Source organism: Lonchura striata, chromosome 3 (genome assembly GCF_050655825.1).
Source record: "Lonchura striata isolate lonStrDom1 chromosome 3, ASM5065582v1, whole genome shotgun sequence".
NCBI classification, from domain to species: domain Eukaryota; kingdom Metazoa; phylum Chordata; class Aves; order Passeriformes; family Estrildidae; genus Lonchura; species Lonchura striata.
Genome location: NC_140705.1, coordinates 107,484,504 through 107,502,623, shown reverse-complemented (window position 1 = coordinate 107,502,623; position 18,120 = coordinate 107,484,504). Strand labels below are relative to the sequence as shown.

Below are 18,120 nucleotides of genomic sequence, written 5' to 3'. Positions count from 1 at the left end.
AGGAATGAAATGAAATGAAAAGACAGGAGAGAAAATGGAATGGAACGTAAATGGGATGAAAATGGAAAAAAAAGGAAAATTCTTAGAATTACTTTTTTTAAATGGAATGGAGTGCAGTGTAATGACCCTAACCTTAACAAAATGACACTCATGAAAATATTGAGATTTCACTTCATGAAAGAAAATTAAATAATTTTAATTTCATGAAAGGAAATGAAAGGAAGATCAAGGAATTAAGTGTAATGAAAGACAGGAAGGGAAATGGAATGAAATTAAATGAAACTGAAAAAAAAAGAAAATTCTTAGGAGAAGAATGGAATGGAATGGAATGAAGTGCACTGAAATAAACTTAGTGAATGGATACTCATGGAAATCTCAAGATTTCATTTCCTTTCGTGAAATGAAAATTCTTCATGAAGCGAGAAATCAAGGAATGGAGTGAAATGAAAAGACAGGAAAGGAAATAAATTGAAATGAAATGAAATTGAAAGAAAATTCTGAAATTACTTACAGGTGTTCTAAGCCCTTTTGCAGCAGCAGCTGAACTCTGCTTAGTGTGTAAGAAGAAAACTGATGCTTCTGATTAGGCAACTGAACCTCAGTGTTTCCACAATGTGTGCTTCAGGAAGGAGTTTCTCTTTCCCTGAAATATTTGATGGAATTTGCCAGAACCTGAACTATTATAGCTGGAAAGTTACTCCTGAACTGTGAATACATACCTCTTGGTCCTAATTTTTTGCCAGCTGTAATCTTGTTGAGTGGTCAACTTGAAATAAAGGGCATAGAATGTAACATGCAGTTACAGCCAACCCTAGGTAATAATTCTGTATTATTTTTTTACACTCATGAACATTCGGATTGCCTGTACAGTGCATATATCTATCCTAAAGTGTTAAATTCCCTGAAAGCAAACACTAAGCAAACAATCTGAGGGTATGAGGGGTGCAGGGAATGCTACAGACATCTGTGGTAGTGACAAAATGAGTTAAGTACTTTGCTCTGTCTTCAATTTCCTGATGACAGGAGTGGAAAACAATTACCATTTTTCCAGTTGGACCTGATGTTTATTGTCTTGGGAACATTCCTTACGGATGACAGAAAGAGAAGAAACTATCCTACCAGATGTACTTTTAGCTATTCCATTATTTATCTCTCCTGCCACTTGGAAGTCTGTGTATTTGGTTTATTAAATATTACAGCTTACTGTTTAAAATACCATACAGCAGGACTGCTAGAACTGCTCTGCTATCCTGCTTTGTTCAGCTCTTATCTGACAAGGTCATTGTTTGAGGAGTGAGGGAACATAAAACCTTCAAGACACAGTAAGGCAATAAACTGTTCTCTTTTTCCTATCAGCTGTAAAATCTGCAGGATGACTGACAATTATAAACATCTCAGGAGGTGAAGCATGAGATCCTTTTTAATGCTGAATTCTGATGTATATCCTCTGTGTTGGAGGCATGGTCTCTATAGCAAAGAGCTGTGTTAAGCAAATAATTGCAATGTGTGAAATGTTCCTTTCTTAAGGCTCTGTTGCATCTTCCTCTTGCTAATGTGCACTCGACATTAGTAACTTCCTCCCCTGCCCCTCTCTTCTGTTTCTGCATCAGATAGAAAAAGCTAATTTTTGATTTTCAGATTTCTGAGCAACTGGTGAGCTTCTTGAGCACTTTACAATAAAGTATAAACCCATACCCCTGTGCTTCCTACATGGCACACTTAGTTCAGTGAGGAATGTATCTTTCACAGGACCTTACATTCTAGATTGGTTTGTACTTTAAAAATACATGTGATAAAAACATTTAAATATCTTAACTGCATTTGGTTCTTGCTGTCTCTTTACTGAGACAAAGCAATACAGTGACTGAACCCCATGCTGTGATCTGTGTATGACACAAAACAGAGCATGAATGCACAGTTCTGAATTAGTTCAGATTACCTGTGTTCTGATGAGAGCTGGGACAGAAGTGAGAAATGGATGGACAAAGGCAGCACAGTCATTGTCCAAGACAGGTACTCACATGTTCATAGGGGCTTCCTGCCACCACTGCAATTTGCACATTCAGAGGCAGGCAAGGCATGCCTGCTCTAGGGAAAAAAAAGGCTAGGCATATTGTTAAATTGATGGAAAAGGTCATGTGTAGCTGTCATTCCATCTGAACAAAGTAAATACTGGTTTTCCTGAAGTTTAACAGCATTAACAAGACTAGAGATCTATAGCTGGAAGGGATTTTCTGGTATCATTTACTCTATTTTCCAGCATCAGCAGAGAATAATGTCAATCACATTATTCCTGACAGATGCTTATTTATTAACAGCTGCCAGTTAAGGTGATTCTGCAGTAATCACAAGCAGCATTCCTTCACACTACTTCATTGCCCTTCTAACGTGACATTTTTTGTAATTCCTAATCCAAATCTGGTTACAAACAGGTAATAATAATAATAAAATAACAGATAATAATAATAAAAATTAATAATAATAATAATAATAATAATAATAATAATAATAATATAATAATAATAAAGGTAATAATTTCTTAACTTTGTACCTGTAGTAGCACAAACCAAGTTGAATTGGCTTCATGAAAACTGAAGACATATTCAGCAGATTCTCAAGACTGTCATGCCTATTCCTTTCAACCTCCATGTGCTGAAGACCAGAGGAGGGAATCCACACTACTAATGGTGTGCTTTTCTTCAGGGGGCTTCTTCTCACCTCACTTCCACCTCCAAATTAGTAGAGGGTTCATCCCATCTAACATCTCAACTGGTGTCATGTGTAAGCCCTTTTTGGTTTCTTCTGTAGTCTGGGAAAAAAAAACTGCCTTTCAGCCCTGGATTCACCCCATTATACAATAAATGTCTTAAGAGACGAGGTAGGAGTAACCTCCTGAATGTGCTACCTCTCTCCATTGAGGAGTGCCTAGGTCAGCCTTAGGCCAGCTGTCAAATTATCTGACAGCCATGTAAAGCCAATCACAATTATTTCCTTAATGATGGGCCAGACTCTCTAGTCAATCTGATTACTTTTCCAGAAAAGCACTCATAATCTGTTCCATGCATAAAAAAATTCACTATATGGATGAGAATCCATAGAATTTAGTTTAAATGCTAAATACCCCCTCTGTTTCCTGTCTTCCACACATCCTCTGCCTCTAACTCTAGTTAGCTATAGGAGATTGTCTTTTCCCAGCCATTCCTAGCAATACCTCAATAACCAGCAGCTGGATCACATTCATGGAGTCACAAGAACAAGACAAAGCTATCAGTTAAAAATTGCATCTCCTTTCCCCAGCTTTCATTGGCATAAACTGAAAAAGGAATGTAATTTTTTTTGCCTGCCCACATTTCTCACAGCACATAGAAGGAAGTGCAATTTGCTGTCACAGCATTTTTTCCCTTTCACACTTGGCTAGCCACACTGTACATTTCACACAGATCTTCTCACTCAGCTGCTGCAAGTCATGGCCCCGAGGTACCAGGAATCAGAGACTGTGGTGCCTCAGCTTTGTTAGCAGCCACAGAAGTTTGTGCTAAAACAATACACTCCTTACTCATCTTACTAAAACAAATACTTCGGTAACAAACTCATGAAATGCAAACTGGTGACAGAATGGTTTTGCTGGCAGATTTTTACAGAGTAGCACATGTACTAATACATACATTTATATGTACCTTTGGTTCTGTTTCTGCCAAACTTCATGCAAGAACTGGAAGGTAAACATCAATCCCTGGAAATAGGGATAATTAGTAGTTAATGTGAAATGCAAAGGGCTGCTGTTATGGCTGGGTCAGAAACTGCAGAAAAGCTCTAATCTAGACCAGAAGCAGAAGATAATTTTCTCCATCCAGGCTGTACTTGAAGATTTATTTATCATACTTACCTCTATGAAGAGTACTGTGCATTTGCCACTAGTGGGCATGCAGAGATCCTTTTCTGACACTGACTTGATCTTCTAATTCCAGTGTAATATCATGGGAGAGATAAGGGACTGGAAATCACAAGCATAGAAAGTCTTTTCTGTATCCTGAGCTGCTGTATTTGTATTTGGTAACTGGAAAAACACAGTTGTGTGATATTAGGTGATGATTCAGAGCACCATTAGCTTTTATTTTGGCTGAAAGCTCTTTGTAGTGATGTTCTGTACTCAATGGGTGAGAGTTGGTCTGCATTTTCAAACACTAGATGGTGCCAAGTGTTCACATATAAAGAAATGCAAAGAAAATACTCAATTTACTGGCAATACTGGTGTAATTTAGTCGTTCTGTAGTTCTGAATTAGTTCAAAATCTATTCTTAGAATGTCTTGTTACCAAGGAAGTGACAGGGAAGAAAAATTCTGAAATTCTGTACAAGAGGATACTAACCCAAGTAACCCAAGTCACAGCTGAATTATTGTTGGGGTCCCCAGAGAGAACAGCAATTCAGACATGAAGTTTTAATACAGGGATATTATCAGCATGGACAGTGTTTTCTTGGATAGAAAATGTTATATTTGCTTAATCAATACTCTTACTGGTCTCACCATACAACCAAACTCTCAGGAACAAGAAACAACTCCAACTTTAAATCAGAAATTCATAATATCCTCTGCATACTGCTTTACAGCAATATTTGGAGAAAAATCTGTGACCATTTTTCAAGCCAGTATCATACTTTCTTGAGGCAGTTTGTATGAAACTGTTATCTGAGAGACTATGATACTGATAGTTTGCAGGAAGACTGTTATTAAGTTAACAGCAAGAAAGGTCAAAAAGAAGAGGAATATTTGATACCTCATTAGCATTTCTATTCTAATACTCTATTGTTTCAAGGTATTGACACTATTCCGTTTTTCCAGTCCAGATTTCCTGTTTGTGTTCAGAGTTTTGGGGAAGAGGAATGTCTGTCTGCCAAGGATATGCAAGTGTGGAATTATCTGAGTCTTGGGGAAAGTGCCCAGTTCATGCTATTATCTGGCAGTACAGGTGCTAGGTCTCAATCCTGAATTCAGGAGTTAAGTTCAGGCTAAGGAGCTAAGGAATAAAGAAATACTGAACCAGATCACCATCCATTTACCAGCTTATAGCCATTAATTTTTTTAATATATTATCCATATCTCAATTTTTCAACTTAAAAAAACAAATCTTAGTATTTCCATTATTCATAGTGAAGTCACAAGGTCTAATCCATGAAACCCCAAAGTGTGATGAGGTCCTCAGCTAGAAGATAGCTGGAAGAACAGTAAGATTTATTTGAAAGTACAGAAAATTATCTGAACAACTAATAGGAGGGAAATATACCCTGTTTCACTCTATTAGGATGAATGGCATTTTGCCTAGAATATGAGTAATGAAAAACATTATATTCTGAGTGTAAGACATGGCTAGACAAGAAGGAAGGGGGAATAGTAATCTGGAGGATAAATTTCAGGAAGAAATAACTAAGAATACACTGAGGTGTATATTAATGCATTAATAACTACTGTAAGATTAAAAATTCAGCTGCATCTTATCATTTTGAAAGTCATTCAAGTTAAAAGACTCCAGAATTCTGCTGAGAGAATTAATCACATCTCAAAGCTTGTTAATACAGCATGTGGGAGCATAGGACAATGCATTCTCAGTCTGGGACACCTGCTTCTGGAAAAAATTTTCAGTACAGGTTTGATAAATCGCAGTCAAAACTTTCTTGAGTCATTGCAAAACTTTCATTAGCAGTTTTAAACCCAAATAAACATTTGCAATACTAACTGAAACTCACAGCTCTCCCACAGAACAATAGACACAGCCTGGTCCAATGCAAAGCTTTGAAGAAAGTGAAATGTGAGAAAAGCCAGGGACTCAAAATTGAAACATTATTGCTTCTATAAAGAATCCCCCAGAATTACTGATGGCACATTCATCTTCTCTGGTCACATGTAGACATTTTATTGGTATTTAGATAAGTGCTCTGGCAGAATGACAGTAGCAATGCTGGCTCCTATAACCACACACAGAAGTCTCAGATTATGGTGGCAGCAGTTTCTGTTTTCTCCTTTTTTTTGTGGACTGGGATCACTCATCCTTCTCTGGTACCACAGGGTATTGCTGTTATTGTCAACAGTGACTGTTAAAAAGGAAGGACACCAGAAACACAAAAGCATGTCAGGACTGAGATGGGAAAAGCTGTGTGGCAGTAGGAAAAAGCAGACAAACTTCCAATGGACAATGACTACATTTTAGCTGAACTGCTTGCCAAATGCAGTCCTATGCCGTGTGATTAACAAAATCCAGTCTTAATAAATGTCATTTATTTAGAGTTTTTGCAGGCCCTGATTTGACACATCTATTACTGACATCACACAAGTCCTGCTTTGAGGAATTTTTGATTGAATGTGCTGATACAAACTGCATCCAGAGGACTTTTGGAAAAATATTTAGAAAGCTATTTCCAGAGGACTTTTGGAAAAATATTGCTTGCAGCAATAAGCTGGACAAAATATGTATCTAGTATGTTTTACACATCATATAGCTAAAAAATACATCAGATAATTTGATTTGCTGCTATCATTCAATCTACTCACTTATGCTATCAGCATAAAAGCAACTCACACAACACTTACTTAGATGCACTCTGCCCAGTTTTTTTGTATTACTGCTCATGGGGCCTCTGAATTTTGGCTTGGCAGTGTATGAAGCTTATTACCTAGAATCTCTTTTTAAGACTGTCAGTTTTATTTCATTATATTCAGATTTTAAATTTATGGCTTTGATTTTTCTGTCTTGATTCAATGCCCAGTGAAATCAGTACAAAGTTCTTATTGACACAAAAGGAAGTTGGCTGAGGCACTTTCGTCTGGCTGGTTTGATTTGACATTAAAGTTCTTCTTTAAATATGTTCCCCATATTTAAAATGGGTTTGGAACTGTCACAACATACTGAACTGTTTTCTGAATGCAGAGAAATTACTAAAGAGCACAGTTTGTGAGAGCCTGCCCCTCTTACTGAAATCAGCAGGAGCTGTTTCATTTACTGCAGGGGAAGCTGAGCTAGAGCTGAAGATCAGAATGACATTTATTCCAGGATTTGTTCCAGAAAGTGAAAACCTAATATAAAAACCAGATGGTTTTGCCCTTTCTGGGTCTTTATTGAGTTGGAGAGAAGGTAGGATCCCAGTGCTGGCCACAATTGAATGAATTAAATTAAATTAAATCCCTAGACTTAAATTTCCAGTGTTTTGTGAAACTCCGCTTTCATCTTTAAAAAATAAAGAACAAAAGGAAAAAAGTCAGCTAACTGCATTTGAAGCTACAGAGAAAGGTGGAAAACCATAAGTCCTAAGAGCTCAGAAATAAGAAAGCCAAGTCTTTCCTCACAGAATGATATGTGGTAAAATGCTATGATTTTTAAATCAGCTTCATAGTTTGGAGGGCTGATTCACTTTGAAAGGCTTAGTGTCATTAATGCCTCTGTCTCACTATGCTGGATAATTACTCTCTGGACCATGACATTTTTCTCAACAGAATCAATGCTCCAATAATACCAGAGGCTGTCCAAAAAGTCAAATTTCAAAAGGTAAAATTCATGCAAGCATGTCATCAAAATTAGTTTTATCATGAACTCATATGCAAATGTATTAAATATGTTAAAGCTACAACATTATAGTCTGCCTTGTTCATTGTATAAAATCAAAGTGGAAGAGAGATTAGAAGTCTTTCTTCAAAACGATGTGAGAATGCACCAGATCACATTTTTTTTCTGGAGGGAAGCCTGTGTCATATACAGGATACCATATGTCTTTGGCAAACAGATGCTGTTTGGAATTCCAAGACTCTGTTACTGATACAAGGATGATTACTGACAACCCTAATTCTAGATGTGATCTGCTGGACTCAGATTTCTTCTAAAGCTATTGAGAGCAACTATATCAGATACTTCTCATGAAATACCTGAGTGCTTCACCAGCTCTGCACACCTCGTTGTGCTGCCCTGCTGCTCATAAGCAAAATGCTGGTTGTTTTCTCAGCTGTGAGCATCTTCAGGACCTTCTCCCCGCATTGCCTCCTGCAGTATGTGAAATATGCCCTACAAACCTGAGCTATAAGATTTTATGATGCACCTACTCAGGCTAGGAAAATCAAACATTCCTAATACAAAGGATGAAGCCAGTGGCTGGCTGCTTTCCTCTTTTCTTGAAGCACCATATTACTACTTCTCGAGAAATCATTTTTACTTAATGAGGTATCCTCTTGCCAAAATGGCCTATTAAACCTCAGGGGTCTGCCATATCAGATGTATAAAGAATATTTTAATGGGAAAAAAAATATTTTTTAAAAGGGCCTGCTTCTAAAATCCAGAGGGGTTTCATAATTTTATTAATCCCAAAGCTTTTATTTTCTTTTCTCCATTTTTAATAACATGGATGATAAATAATCTAAACTTCAACTCCACAGATTACATTTGTAAAATTTAAAATCTTAATTTTTCTTTGGAAACCCATTGCACACATTACTTCTATCATTGCCTTTGCTGGGTAGTTTAATTCTGGATATTCACATTCCAGTTGGTTAGAAAGTTCTCCTATTATTTCTTTTGCTGAAAGTATGTCAAGGATAAGCCTTTTAGTAGGGACCTTTATGAGTCAGTATTTAAAGACCAATTGAAAAAACCATCTCCATGAAAAGAGAAAAATCAGCAAATACTTACAAACACATTGGCCATGTGAGAAATGAAAATAAAAACAAACAACATAACAAATTTTGTTTATTATCTGAGAATATGTTCCAGAGCCACTTGTTGCTGCAGCTCTCTCCACAGAGAGCAGCAGGCACAACTTGCCCAGGCATTGTCCTGGGGATGGCTGTGAGAAGATCAGAGAAAAGAATGAGAAACAATTCTTGTCTTCACTTGCTGCACCTGTTGTTGTGAACATGTGGAATGTGTTATGGAGATTTGTTTACCAAAGGCTGATTTCTTAATTGGCCACTGGTGATGGTGTTTTGGATTCAATTGACTAATCTGGTCTCACTGTATTGGACTGTCTTTAAGGGGATGGGTTTCTTTATAGTATAGTATAGTACTGAACAATTGATCTATAGTATAGTATAGTACTGAACAATTGATCAGCCTTCTGGAATCATGGAGTCAATACTAATTATTGCCATGCTGGGGATGCCCTGCTGTGATAGCCACTTTTTAAATTGCTTCCCTTTCAATTGCCTTTAACTATTTGATACCAAAACCAAAGGCCAGATCTTGAAAGTGTTCACATGGAGGTGTTATCCCTGCTCACATGGAATTTTCCTGGGCTAAGATGGTTGAAGTGATGGTGGTCCCGAGGTGTTCACCAAACCAGGTCATACAGGAGGTCAGAAGGAGCTCACAGACAGTGATCTTAAGACCAGGGAGACATCTGGGAGCAGCTTAAAAGAAATGAACATTTAGAGTGTAATGAGAAGAGAGATTTGCAGAGTTCATCCTTCTTATTCAGTCTGGCTGTACTTTTCCTTTCTTTTGCTAAGGCCTTCTGGGATTCACCTCTATTTTTGCCCTGGCAAGCTGCTCACTTCTTTGGCCAGTTTAAGGCTATGATAATACTGTATCTTCATTAATAATCAGTAAAAGCATATTTTTAAGGAGTACTGCAGCGCTGACTTAAGGACTTGAATGAAAAAATTGAAGATCATGCAGGGAAGAAATGTGCACAAAATAAAGGTACTTTATGGAGAGTAGGAAAAATGCTTTACTCAAAAAAATCTCCTTCAATAAATTGCATCTTTTGCTCACTTTCTCTAATACAGGAAAATTTTATTTTTTTTTATCACTGCTTTCTGGGTTGAACCCTTTTATTTGTGAAAGGAAAGATACAGGAACTTAAGATTCCACCTGAAAGCATGGGCTTTCTCTAAGAATCTTGTTACCAGCAGCCTCCAGCTCTAGGTACATCAATGCTCACTTGGTCAAAGATGTACTTGCTACTCAAATTCTTTGAATAATATTTCACTAGGATAATGCTGGGGCTTGGAACCCCTATCTCTGAGTACAGGTGTTTAGATATGCAATACTATCTCTTTATTAATTTCAGATATGTAGGATGTTGTTCAAAAAGCACTTTGTAAAACCAGACTGTCAAGCTATAATGAGCTTTTCTTCCTCAAGTCCTGTAAAACGCCTTAAATACAAAGATATTAGCAAAGCAGTGTTTTCAAAACCTGCACTGAGGATTGATACTAAACTAAAGCCTTTTTCCAGAGGCTATATGAGAGTAGGCACAGACTGTCAGACCCATAAAAATGAGGTTGCAGGTTCTTCTGTAGAAGTAAAATGCTTTTCTTCTTGCAATTGCATGCAAAATCTGCTTGCTTTGTGTAAGTTAAGGCACATTCATGTTTGGATATTACTTGTATGTAGTTTGATTATCTTCACCTTATCATGCTCCTGTTGAGGTCTCAGGCTGATGCCAGTGGCTCAAATGACAGTAAAGCACAGCCACTGTAGCAAGAGAGAGAGGAAAACAAGGTTATATTTAATAAAAAGACCTGTAGCAAGCATGCATAGCTGCATTTCTAGCATATAGTCAGCCTGTTGTTACAGAAGTAATTTTAGGATCTTTCTGGAGCGATTTAAATTTATATCTCATTTAAATCAGAGTTTTGGGATTCTTAGGTTCAGAAGTAAGTTATGTTCAGGTAACAAGGAAATCAAAGACACATAGGAGGGTACTTTTCTCCAAACTTAGTCCTTTCTGTGGGGAACAAATGGGGCAGAAAGAAGCAGACATGAGCAAGACCATCAGGCTTGCCTACACAACTGCACCTACATTTTGCTCTCTTGATAGGAAAAGCAGGAAAGAAGCCAAAATTACTGCTTTTACCAAAGGTGGCTTCTGGTGCACGTAACTGTGAGAGAATATGTTGTGATGTAGTTACATTTTTCAAAGGTAACCTTTCTAAGGCTACTTATAAATACAAGGTAGATAAATCCAGCACAAATGTTGAGTACTTAAAACCAGCCATCCTCAGTCAGAATGGAGCAGGACAGAACCTACATTCCCCTCCCCACCATTTTTCCCCCAAAAATAAATGTTTTAGAGCTAAATGAACTTACATTAACCAGGTTCAATTCTATTGTCCCACTTTTTTCTGTATCAAGTTTTCTAAAAGTTTCTGTGGTTGGAGAGAGATGACAGACAATGGTAAATACAGGAACTAATTTGAAAGTCTTCCTTTTCCTTGTGCTTCAGGATCAATAAGGAATTTAGTCCCAGCATCTAAAACTTGACAATGGCCTACAGCCCAAATCAGAAAGGGCCACTCCAAAGTCATTGTGCAGGAGCAAGACTGAACATTTTTAATTGTTGCCTAGTATTTTTTAATCAACATTGAGTTGTTTGCAGGGAAGACTGGCTGTGCTTCAGCAGCCTGACCTAAAAGACTGATTCCTGCTTCTAGGAGAAGCCAGACTAATATCTCAGGTTTGAATTTGTCTGAGTACCTTACCCTGGGCTTCTGGACAGGATGTCTGCCTGGACAGTTATCCTGCTGGAATCACAAGGCAGCAGAGCCTGTCTGGTTCCTGTGTGTACTCACTGAACAAGGGTTTGAGCCAAATCAAACAGTGCACCGAGTCGTCAATGACAAGATCCTCATCAGCAAAACGAGCCACGATGACCTGATGAAACTGGAAGTTCAGTTTGAACACTGAAAATACAATGCCAAGGATTTAAAAGACTCTATTTCCAAAGAGTAAACATGGGTACAAAATTAAATGCCTGATCTTTTGTGGTGGCAGGAGGGGAAGGCTCCAGAGTGCCCAAAATTCAGCAAGTTAGCAGAGACTGCATGGCTCTGAGCATCTTTCAATGCTGCTTGAAACTGATGGAATCTTATGAAGAGACAGATCAATATAAATACCTGCTGTTTTCAGTGACCTCCTCATCTCATATGAGTTCATGGTACCAAATTGATCCACATCAATTTCTCTGTAAATTTTCTGCAAAACACAAAACCCAAAGTGAAACCTTGACAATAACGCAGAGCGGGATTTGGCTCCTGGCAGAAGAGAAACGTTTTGAAATGTAGCCTTGCATGTTACTTAAAGAACTTTGCAACATTGATCTGAAGGACATCCACATTATTGGAAAAAAAAAAAAAAACACAAAACAAAACAAAAGAAAAGGAAAGAAGACTTGGCTTGAGGGGAAGGTGGGTGTTGAGCCCATATCACCCAAGGCCAAGTGCTGGCTGAGCTCCATCCCTGAGGCAGGTGAGGCTCACCTGGGGCAGCATGGCCACAGCCACAGCCAGGCTGGTTGTGGCTTCCTGCTGAATCTCCTCCCTGCAGCCCACCATGATTTTTATTGTAGGCTCAATTTCTCTACTATTTCTCCCCATTTGCTCTTTCTCACTCCTGCCCCTCTGACCTCTCCATCATCAGGAGAGGAAACAGGGGCTAAGCAAGTATGATACAGCTTTTTGCTTCTTTGCAGCTTCCTTGCTGCAGCTGCTGTCCAGCTCAACCCATCTGAGCTTTGAAGGAAAGCCCAGCATGGGAACTGCACTATCCCATTTATAGGGGGAATGATTTTCCCTTTTCCCCCCACATTCCTGTCAGCCTTCCTTGCCTCACAGATCACAAAGCCGATGGTGTGCATGTCCTCCCCCATCTTCTTCTGCTTCTGACAATGCTTCTGGATCAGCCCAATGAGGAAAGTGCAGCCTTCCTCAGGATCATCAGGGTCCTCATCTTCCTCCTCCAACTTGATTAAATACTGTCCAGAATGCATCTGGAAAGTGGATTTAAGCAAACTACTCAGAGGCTTCTTTCATGATGATATTTAAACCTGTCAGATACGACAGATGTGGCTCTGACTGCCAAAATCAGCTGTTAGAAGAGAAAACCAATGCCCTGCCCTGCCCTCCCCAGCCTTTACAACCACAAAGGACCCTCATCAGGGAGTCAAATTTTCCAGACACCCACACTTTTTGGAGATTAGTCCTACATATCCCATAAGCCATCCCAAAACATCTCCTGGAAACTCCAGAGAAAGTGCAAGTGGACAGGCAAAAGGTTTCCCCAGTTTTTCTAGCTTGGGTAGTTCCTGCAGCCCCCTGCAGTGGCTCCTCATCTCCAGTTCCCATCCAGCTTCTGCAGGCTCCACTTTTTGTACCTGTCACTTCCAGGGTGTCTGGATCAGGTTGCAGATCTCCAGGGGGAATAATGCCTCAGGAAGTCATTGAACATCATCCTGTGGGAGGCAGGGCCACTGGCAAAGTCTCCTCAGAAAGGTTTTCCATACCACCACCTTGTCTATCCTCCCTCCCTGTCATTATGATTTAGCACTAGGATTTGGGGTGAATTTGCACACTCATCTTGGAGAGCAAACTGGGAATTTCATATTATTTTGCATGAGTAAAAGCAGAGCAGCTGACATTCCCTTCTGCTGGAATGGGAACCCAGTGACACTCCCCAAAATTCCCCATCTTCATGTCTCCTGGCCAGTTGCTCCTGTACCTCAGGGTCAAAACCACTCCAGTTTGGGCAGCTGGGAGAGAACCCCACATCAACTACAGCTCATGGGAAAGGTGAAACCCTAATGTAGCTGTTCTGGCATAAGATCTAACTGTTAGCAGTTCCAGAATTCTCAAACTACTGCAAAATAAGAAAAATAGACAAACTTGGCAAATAAAATACCTCACTTCTCAAATATCCAAGGTAAGGATGAGAAAGAGAGTGTTATTTTTAGAAAATGCAATGTCTGGACTGAGGCAGAAAAGGGAAGAGTGAGAATAAAAACTGCCCAGCCACAGAAGTGAGTAAACTCCAGCTTTCATGGCTAACAGCAGAAATGGATTTTTAAAATCCTTTTAGAAAGTGAGTTTTCAGAAGCTCACCACTGAATCCAGGCCATTAAATAAGCAGAAACTGCAGGGAGCTTTCTAGGATTCACCAACCAAATCACTGCATCTTACACAAAAGCTGGAATTTGCATGAAAGGCATTACATACTGTGATGGCTACCAGGGAGATGACAGTGAGGGAATGCTTCTCTCTGAAACAGTTCCATGTGAACACCACATCCAGACAAGGCTTACAGAGGAATTTCAGGTAGGGAACAGAGAAAGACAGAAAAGCCAGAAACACGAGTGCACCCCTGCAGTAAAGGGCTACTGGCAACAGGGAAGCCATTGACTCACTTGTCATTCTATTTCCCACTCCACTTGTCTCCAGGGATTTTGGATTCTGATCATCTTCTGCACTGTTCCTTGGAAGTTCACCTGATGGGATCAGAAGTGTATGGAGAGTTACCAAGGATTCAGCACCACACTCCCTCCCTCATCCTCTACAGCAATTAAAAGCCTGACAGAGCAAGTATCTCAGTGCTGGGCATGACAACATGCACACATCTGGTCCAAAAGACAAAAGTCCAACTGATTCTGAGTGAGCTTCATGCAGCCAGGTTTGTCCAAAGAAGTTTTATAGCATGCACAAACCAAAGCCAGTGAAAACCAAAATGTCTGATTTGTGCTGCTAAAAAATCACCTTTGATAGGATTACAAGGAAAGGGAATGTAAAACTGCTATACAAAAGCCCAAAAGCAGGTACAGAGATATTTCTCAAAGTCATCACTTAGGTATAAATTATCTTTTCACATTCAAATGCCTTTTTACCCCCCGCTTATATATAAGAGGAGCCTGTTACAACAGCCAGCACACTCAGATTGGCCACAACCCCTCTGACCTCACCAATGCCCCACAGAGAGCAGCCTCAGCCCCTCCTCTTGTCATCTGCTGGTCTCTGCAGTCCAGAGATGACACCCCAGCTGAACCATCCTTATTGAGTCTGCACAGATCTCCAAAGGAACAGCTTGGCTAAATCATGCCTACTTGTGAATTAAGGTGAACAAACTCCCTCTTCCCTGTTTTTGCTGTGAGAAGACCAAATGCACACCCACAAACCAGCACAGCATGCCAGCAGCTCTCTACACCTCACCCCGAACTTTCAAAAATTATTCCAGAAACCATTACCAGCGAACTAACCAAAAATCCACTGCACACATGGAAGGATGATCTGCTTCCTTTGTTTTGTCTTGCCTTTACCAGTCACCCACTCTTGGGCAGGCCCCTTGTGTTTGAACATCAAGCCCAGCTGAAAGGTGATGTTCACCAGGCACTTCAGGGACAATAATACATGGGGGTTTTTTGGGCTTTTTTTTTGCTCAGAACACTTCTTGCAGTTCTTGTAAGGTAGAAAGTGTGGCCTGCTGTACAGAAGTGCACTTGAAGGGCCTGATCACCAGCAGAAGGTAGCACTGGTTTTGCAGATCTGATACTGCAAAACCAAATACTCTCCTTCAAAAGTTTCTCCTAAGGAAAAAAAAAACCAAAAACAACAGACCAAAACAACAACAACAAAAACTCACAAGGTGGGAATAAAGGATAATCCAAACCCTTCTGCACAGAGCTGCCCACCACCCTGCTCCATGGGAAACAGCCATGCTTATCGAATAAGAGGGGTTTTTTTGGTCAAACACCCAAGAAGGCAAATCTGTATTTATCTAAAACATAACAACTAATTAAGCACTCCTTCAGAAAGAAGAGACTCAAAACCCAATTCAGCAAAATGGGTGACACTTAAGAATTTGCAGTGTTGAAGATGGGCACACACAAAACCTGCTGCACCTTGGGGTGGCACACCTACCTCCTCTGCCCTGGTGGCCGAGGCTGTGTGTCCCTCCACCAGCTTCTGGGGAGTCACTGCTTCTCTTTCTCAGAACTGGTGACCTGGAGAGGCAGAAGACATCAGTGACTGCAGCTTGCCATGGGCAGGGGATCCAACAGAACCAAGCTTCCTGCTCCAACAGAGCTTCCATCTCACTGGGAGGCTGCAGGAGTGGCTTGGCTGCTGCACAAAAGTAGCAAGTGTGGCAAGAGCAGGAGAGGGGACAGCAGCACATGTGGTGGTGCTGGGACCCCAGGGAATTTGCCATGTTTGTGGCATGAGGTGCATGCTGGAAACCTGGCATTGCAGTTCCCTCCTGGCTCCAAAACACTCGGAGTGGTGCAGCCACTCTCATGCATCTCCAAAGGGGATGCACATGAGAAACTCCATACTCTCAAAGGACCAGGAGAAAAACAGGGAGTGGCTGGCCTGAGGCTCCACTGGGATCACATCCAGTTCCACCAAATTTCAGTGTCAAAACACCCCCTGCAGCTCCAAAGCAGGGTGGGAGGTTTCCCTCCCTTTCCCCAGCCCTGCCCCCCAGGATCTGCCCTGCAGAGCAGCAAGGGAAGAGGCTGAACTTTAAAGGCCATTCATACCTGAAGGCACATCCCCCTCAATTTTCATACCTGAAGGCACATCCCCCTCAATTTTTCACAGCCACTGCTTGGGCAGTCTGGCCTTTAAACACTGCAGAGAAAAGTCACCTCTTGCCAGACAGTGAATGTTTAACCACCTATGAAACATGTGGCTGTCATTGCCTTTCCACCATTTCAGAAGTGTGTGACTTCTAAACAAGCATATTTGAAGCTTAAACAAACAGAGAGGACTGGAAGAAGCAGGTAGGATTCCTGCTGTCAATTCATGGCCTATTACTGCCCCACAGCACACTCTCCATTTAATGCTTAATCTCTGTGTCCCTATTTCTCTTACAGAACAGAAGAAAATATTTTACAAGTTGTTTTTTATCCAAAGGATAAACTCAACAATAGTTAATTTACACTACAGAAAGTGCCAGCACTTATCAACAACATAATATATTTATTCTCCCCCTGACCCAGCCAAGGGATTTGTATAAGTCTGGGGCAAAAATCCAAATGTCAGATTCTTATCTAAATGTCAATAAGTAAAACAGACCTTGGAAATATCATGAAGTCAAATTTATATTAACCAAGCACTTTTCCTGCTGTGAAGGTTCCTGCTCCTGGGACTTGATTTAACTTGAAAAATGGGAGGAAACATTTACATTTATATTATGAATGGAGTTTTTGTTCCCTTTAGACATAACTAAGATGCAATCTCATTTGGGAGGAGGATGATTACCACAATAACAATACTTAGACTCATTTCAGTAAGGCTAAAAGCAATGCTGAGTGCTTGAAGGCAAGACCATTCTCCTTTTTCTTTCCCATATGGGTCCAGCTTCTGACAATGTGTCTTTCCATAAAGCCTTTTAAAGGCATGGCAACAGTCTGAAACTCTCTGCTTCAAGAACAGAGCCCAGATTTTTTGGGAACATTTTTAGGTACACCTTGTGCAACAAAGGTGCAACAAAAAGGCTGCAGTGAGGATGGACATTGTCACCTCTGAGCACCAGCCTGGAGGAGCCAGTGCCAAACCCTCTCAGCCTGTGCCATCCTGCTGCCAAGACAAGGCTTTCTTAGGGACACAGATGTCCATCACGACCCCTAACAAGCTCCCTGTGTAATTCATTACCATCAACCTTCTAAACAGAAGAAAGTCTCATGGAAGAAGCACAAGGGATGGAATGAGCTTTTTACTTGAGCTAATGAAGTTTAGTTTCAGCCTAACCCCCATGGAGAGCACATGCCTGGGTGAAATCTGAAATGTAAACTTTAAGGAATTTAGAGATTTTAGAGGAGCTAAGATTTTAGTTAGAAATAAGCCTTACTAGAGTTAATTAAAATAATAATAATAAATGAGTAGGCCTTGATGAAGTTAAGAGTTAGTAGTTAACTAATAATTGATTGTTTATCAGCACAATGTTTAGCTAGCTGGGTTTATAATGAAGAATATAGAAGCTGACAAATAGCTTTTAGGAACATAAGACAATTGTGGACCTCCTCTGTTCTGAAACCTGGGTACATGGACTGATGTGCTTTGCACACTGAAGAACTGGCACTTGCCAAGCCCTCAGAGGTGCACAGAGCACACGAAATGGAGCTTCCCAGGCCCTGGTGATAGAAGGCCACCTTTTTTAGATGTCTCCTTTTTATTGTCTGGCTCTTTGACATCCCACAAAGCCATGCCAGGAAACATCACACATGGATACATAGACAGCCACACTGGCTCCTGCCCAATAGCACTAAGGGGAAAAGGCTGTTTTCCACATACCTGGAAGTGGAAAATTCCTGCATATTTCTCCTGGAAGCTCTGGTCTTTGGGAACAACACAGGCCAGAATTTCTTCATTCAGGGT

The 18,120-nt window shown here is 40.3% G+C and overlaps 1 protein-coding gene across 4 annotated transcripts; it reads right to left on the bottom strand.

Annotated features, from left to right (window-relative positions):
* Positions 1-5,887: 5,887 nt before the first annotated feature.
* LOC110482962 (calpain-2 catalytic subunit-like) lies at positions 5,888-18,091 on the bottom strand. Of its 4 annotated transcripts, none has more exons than XM_085577207.1 (11): positions 18,037-18,091; positions 15,661-15,743; positions 15,000-15,326; positions 14,157-14,237; positions 13,092-13,208; positions 12,585-12,749; positions 11,875-11,953; positions 11,551-11,661; positions 11,069-11,127; positions 10,388-10,453; positions 5,888-6,089 (listed from the first exon to the last, which is right to left on the bottom strand). In XM_085577207.1, the coding sequence occupies exons 6-10, from the start codon at positions 12,744-12,746 to the stop codon at positions 10,430-10,432; spliced, it is 435 nt and encodes a 144-aa protein (XP_085433333.1). In that variant the 5' UTR covers positions 12,747-12,749; positions 13,092-13,208; positions 14,157-14,237; positions 15,000-15,326; positions 15,661-15,743; positions 18,037-18,091; the 3' UTR covers positions 5,888-6,089; positions 10,388-10,429. The 4 variants fall into 4 exon arrangements, with proteins under 4 accessions (XP_085433333.1, XP_085433330.1, XP_085433331.1 ...); XM_085577204.1 differs by lacking the exon at positions 5,888-6,089 and adding an exon at positions 8,710-9,384; XM_085577205.1 differs by lacking the exon at positions 5,888-6,089 and adding an exon at positions 8,710-9,384 and having other exon boundaries at positions 12,585-12,746; positions 13,131-13,208.
* Positions 18,092-18,120: the final 29 nt, after the last annotated feature.

Coding starts and splice junctions, on each gene's coding strand:
- LOC110482962 (XM_085577207.1), bottom strand. CDS start 12,746: ATGCATTCTGGACAGTATTTAATCAAGTTGGAGGAGGAAGATGAGGAC. Junction 11,662..11,874: donor GAGGTCACTGAAAACAGCAG/GTATTTATATTG, acceptor TTGTATTTTCAG/TGTTCAAACTGAACTTCCAG. Junction 10,454..11,068: donor TAGAATTGAACCTGGTTAAT/GTAAGTTCATTT, acceptor CTCTTGCTACAG/TGGCTGTGCTTTACTGTCAT.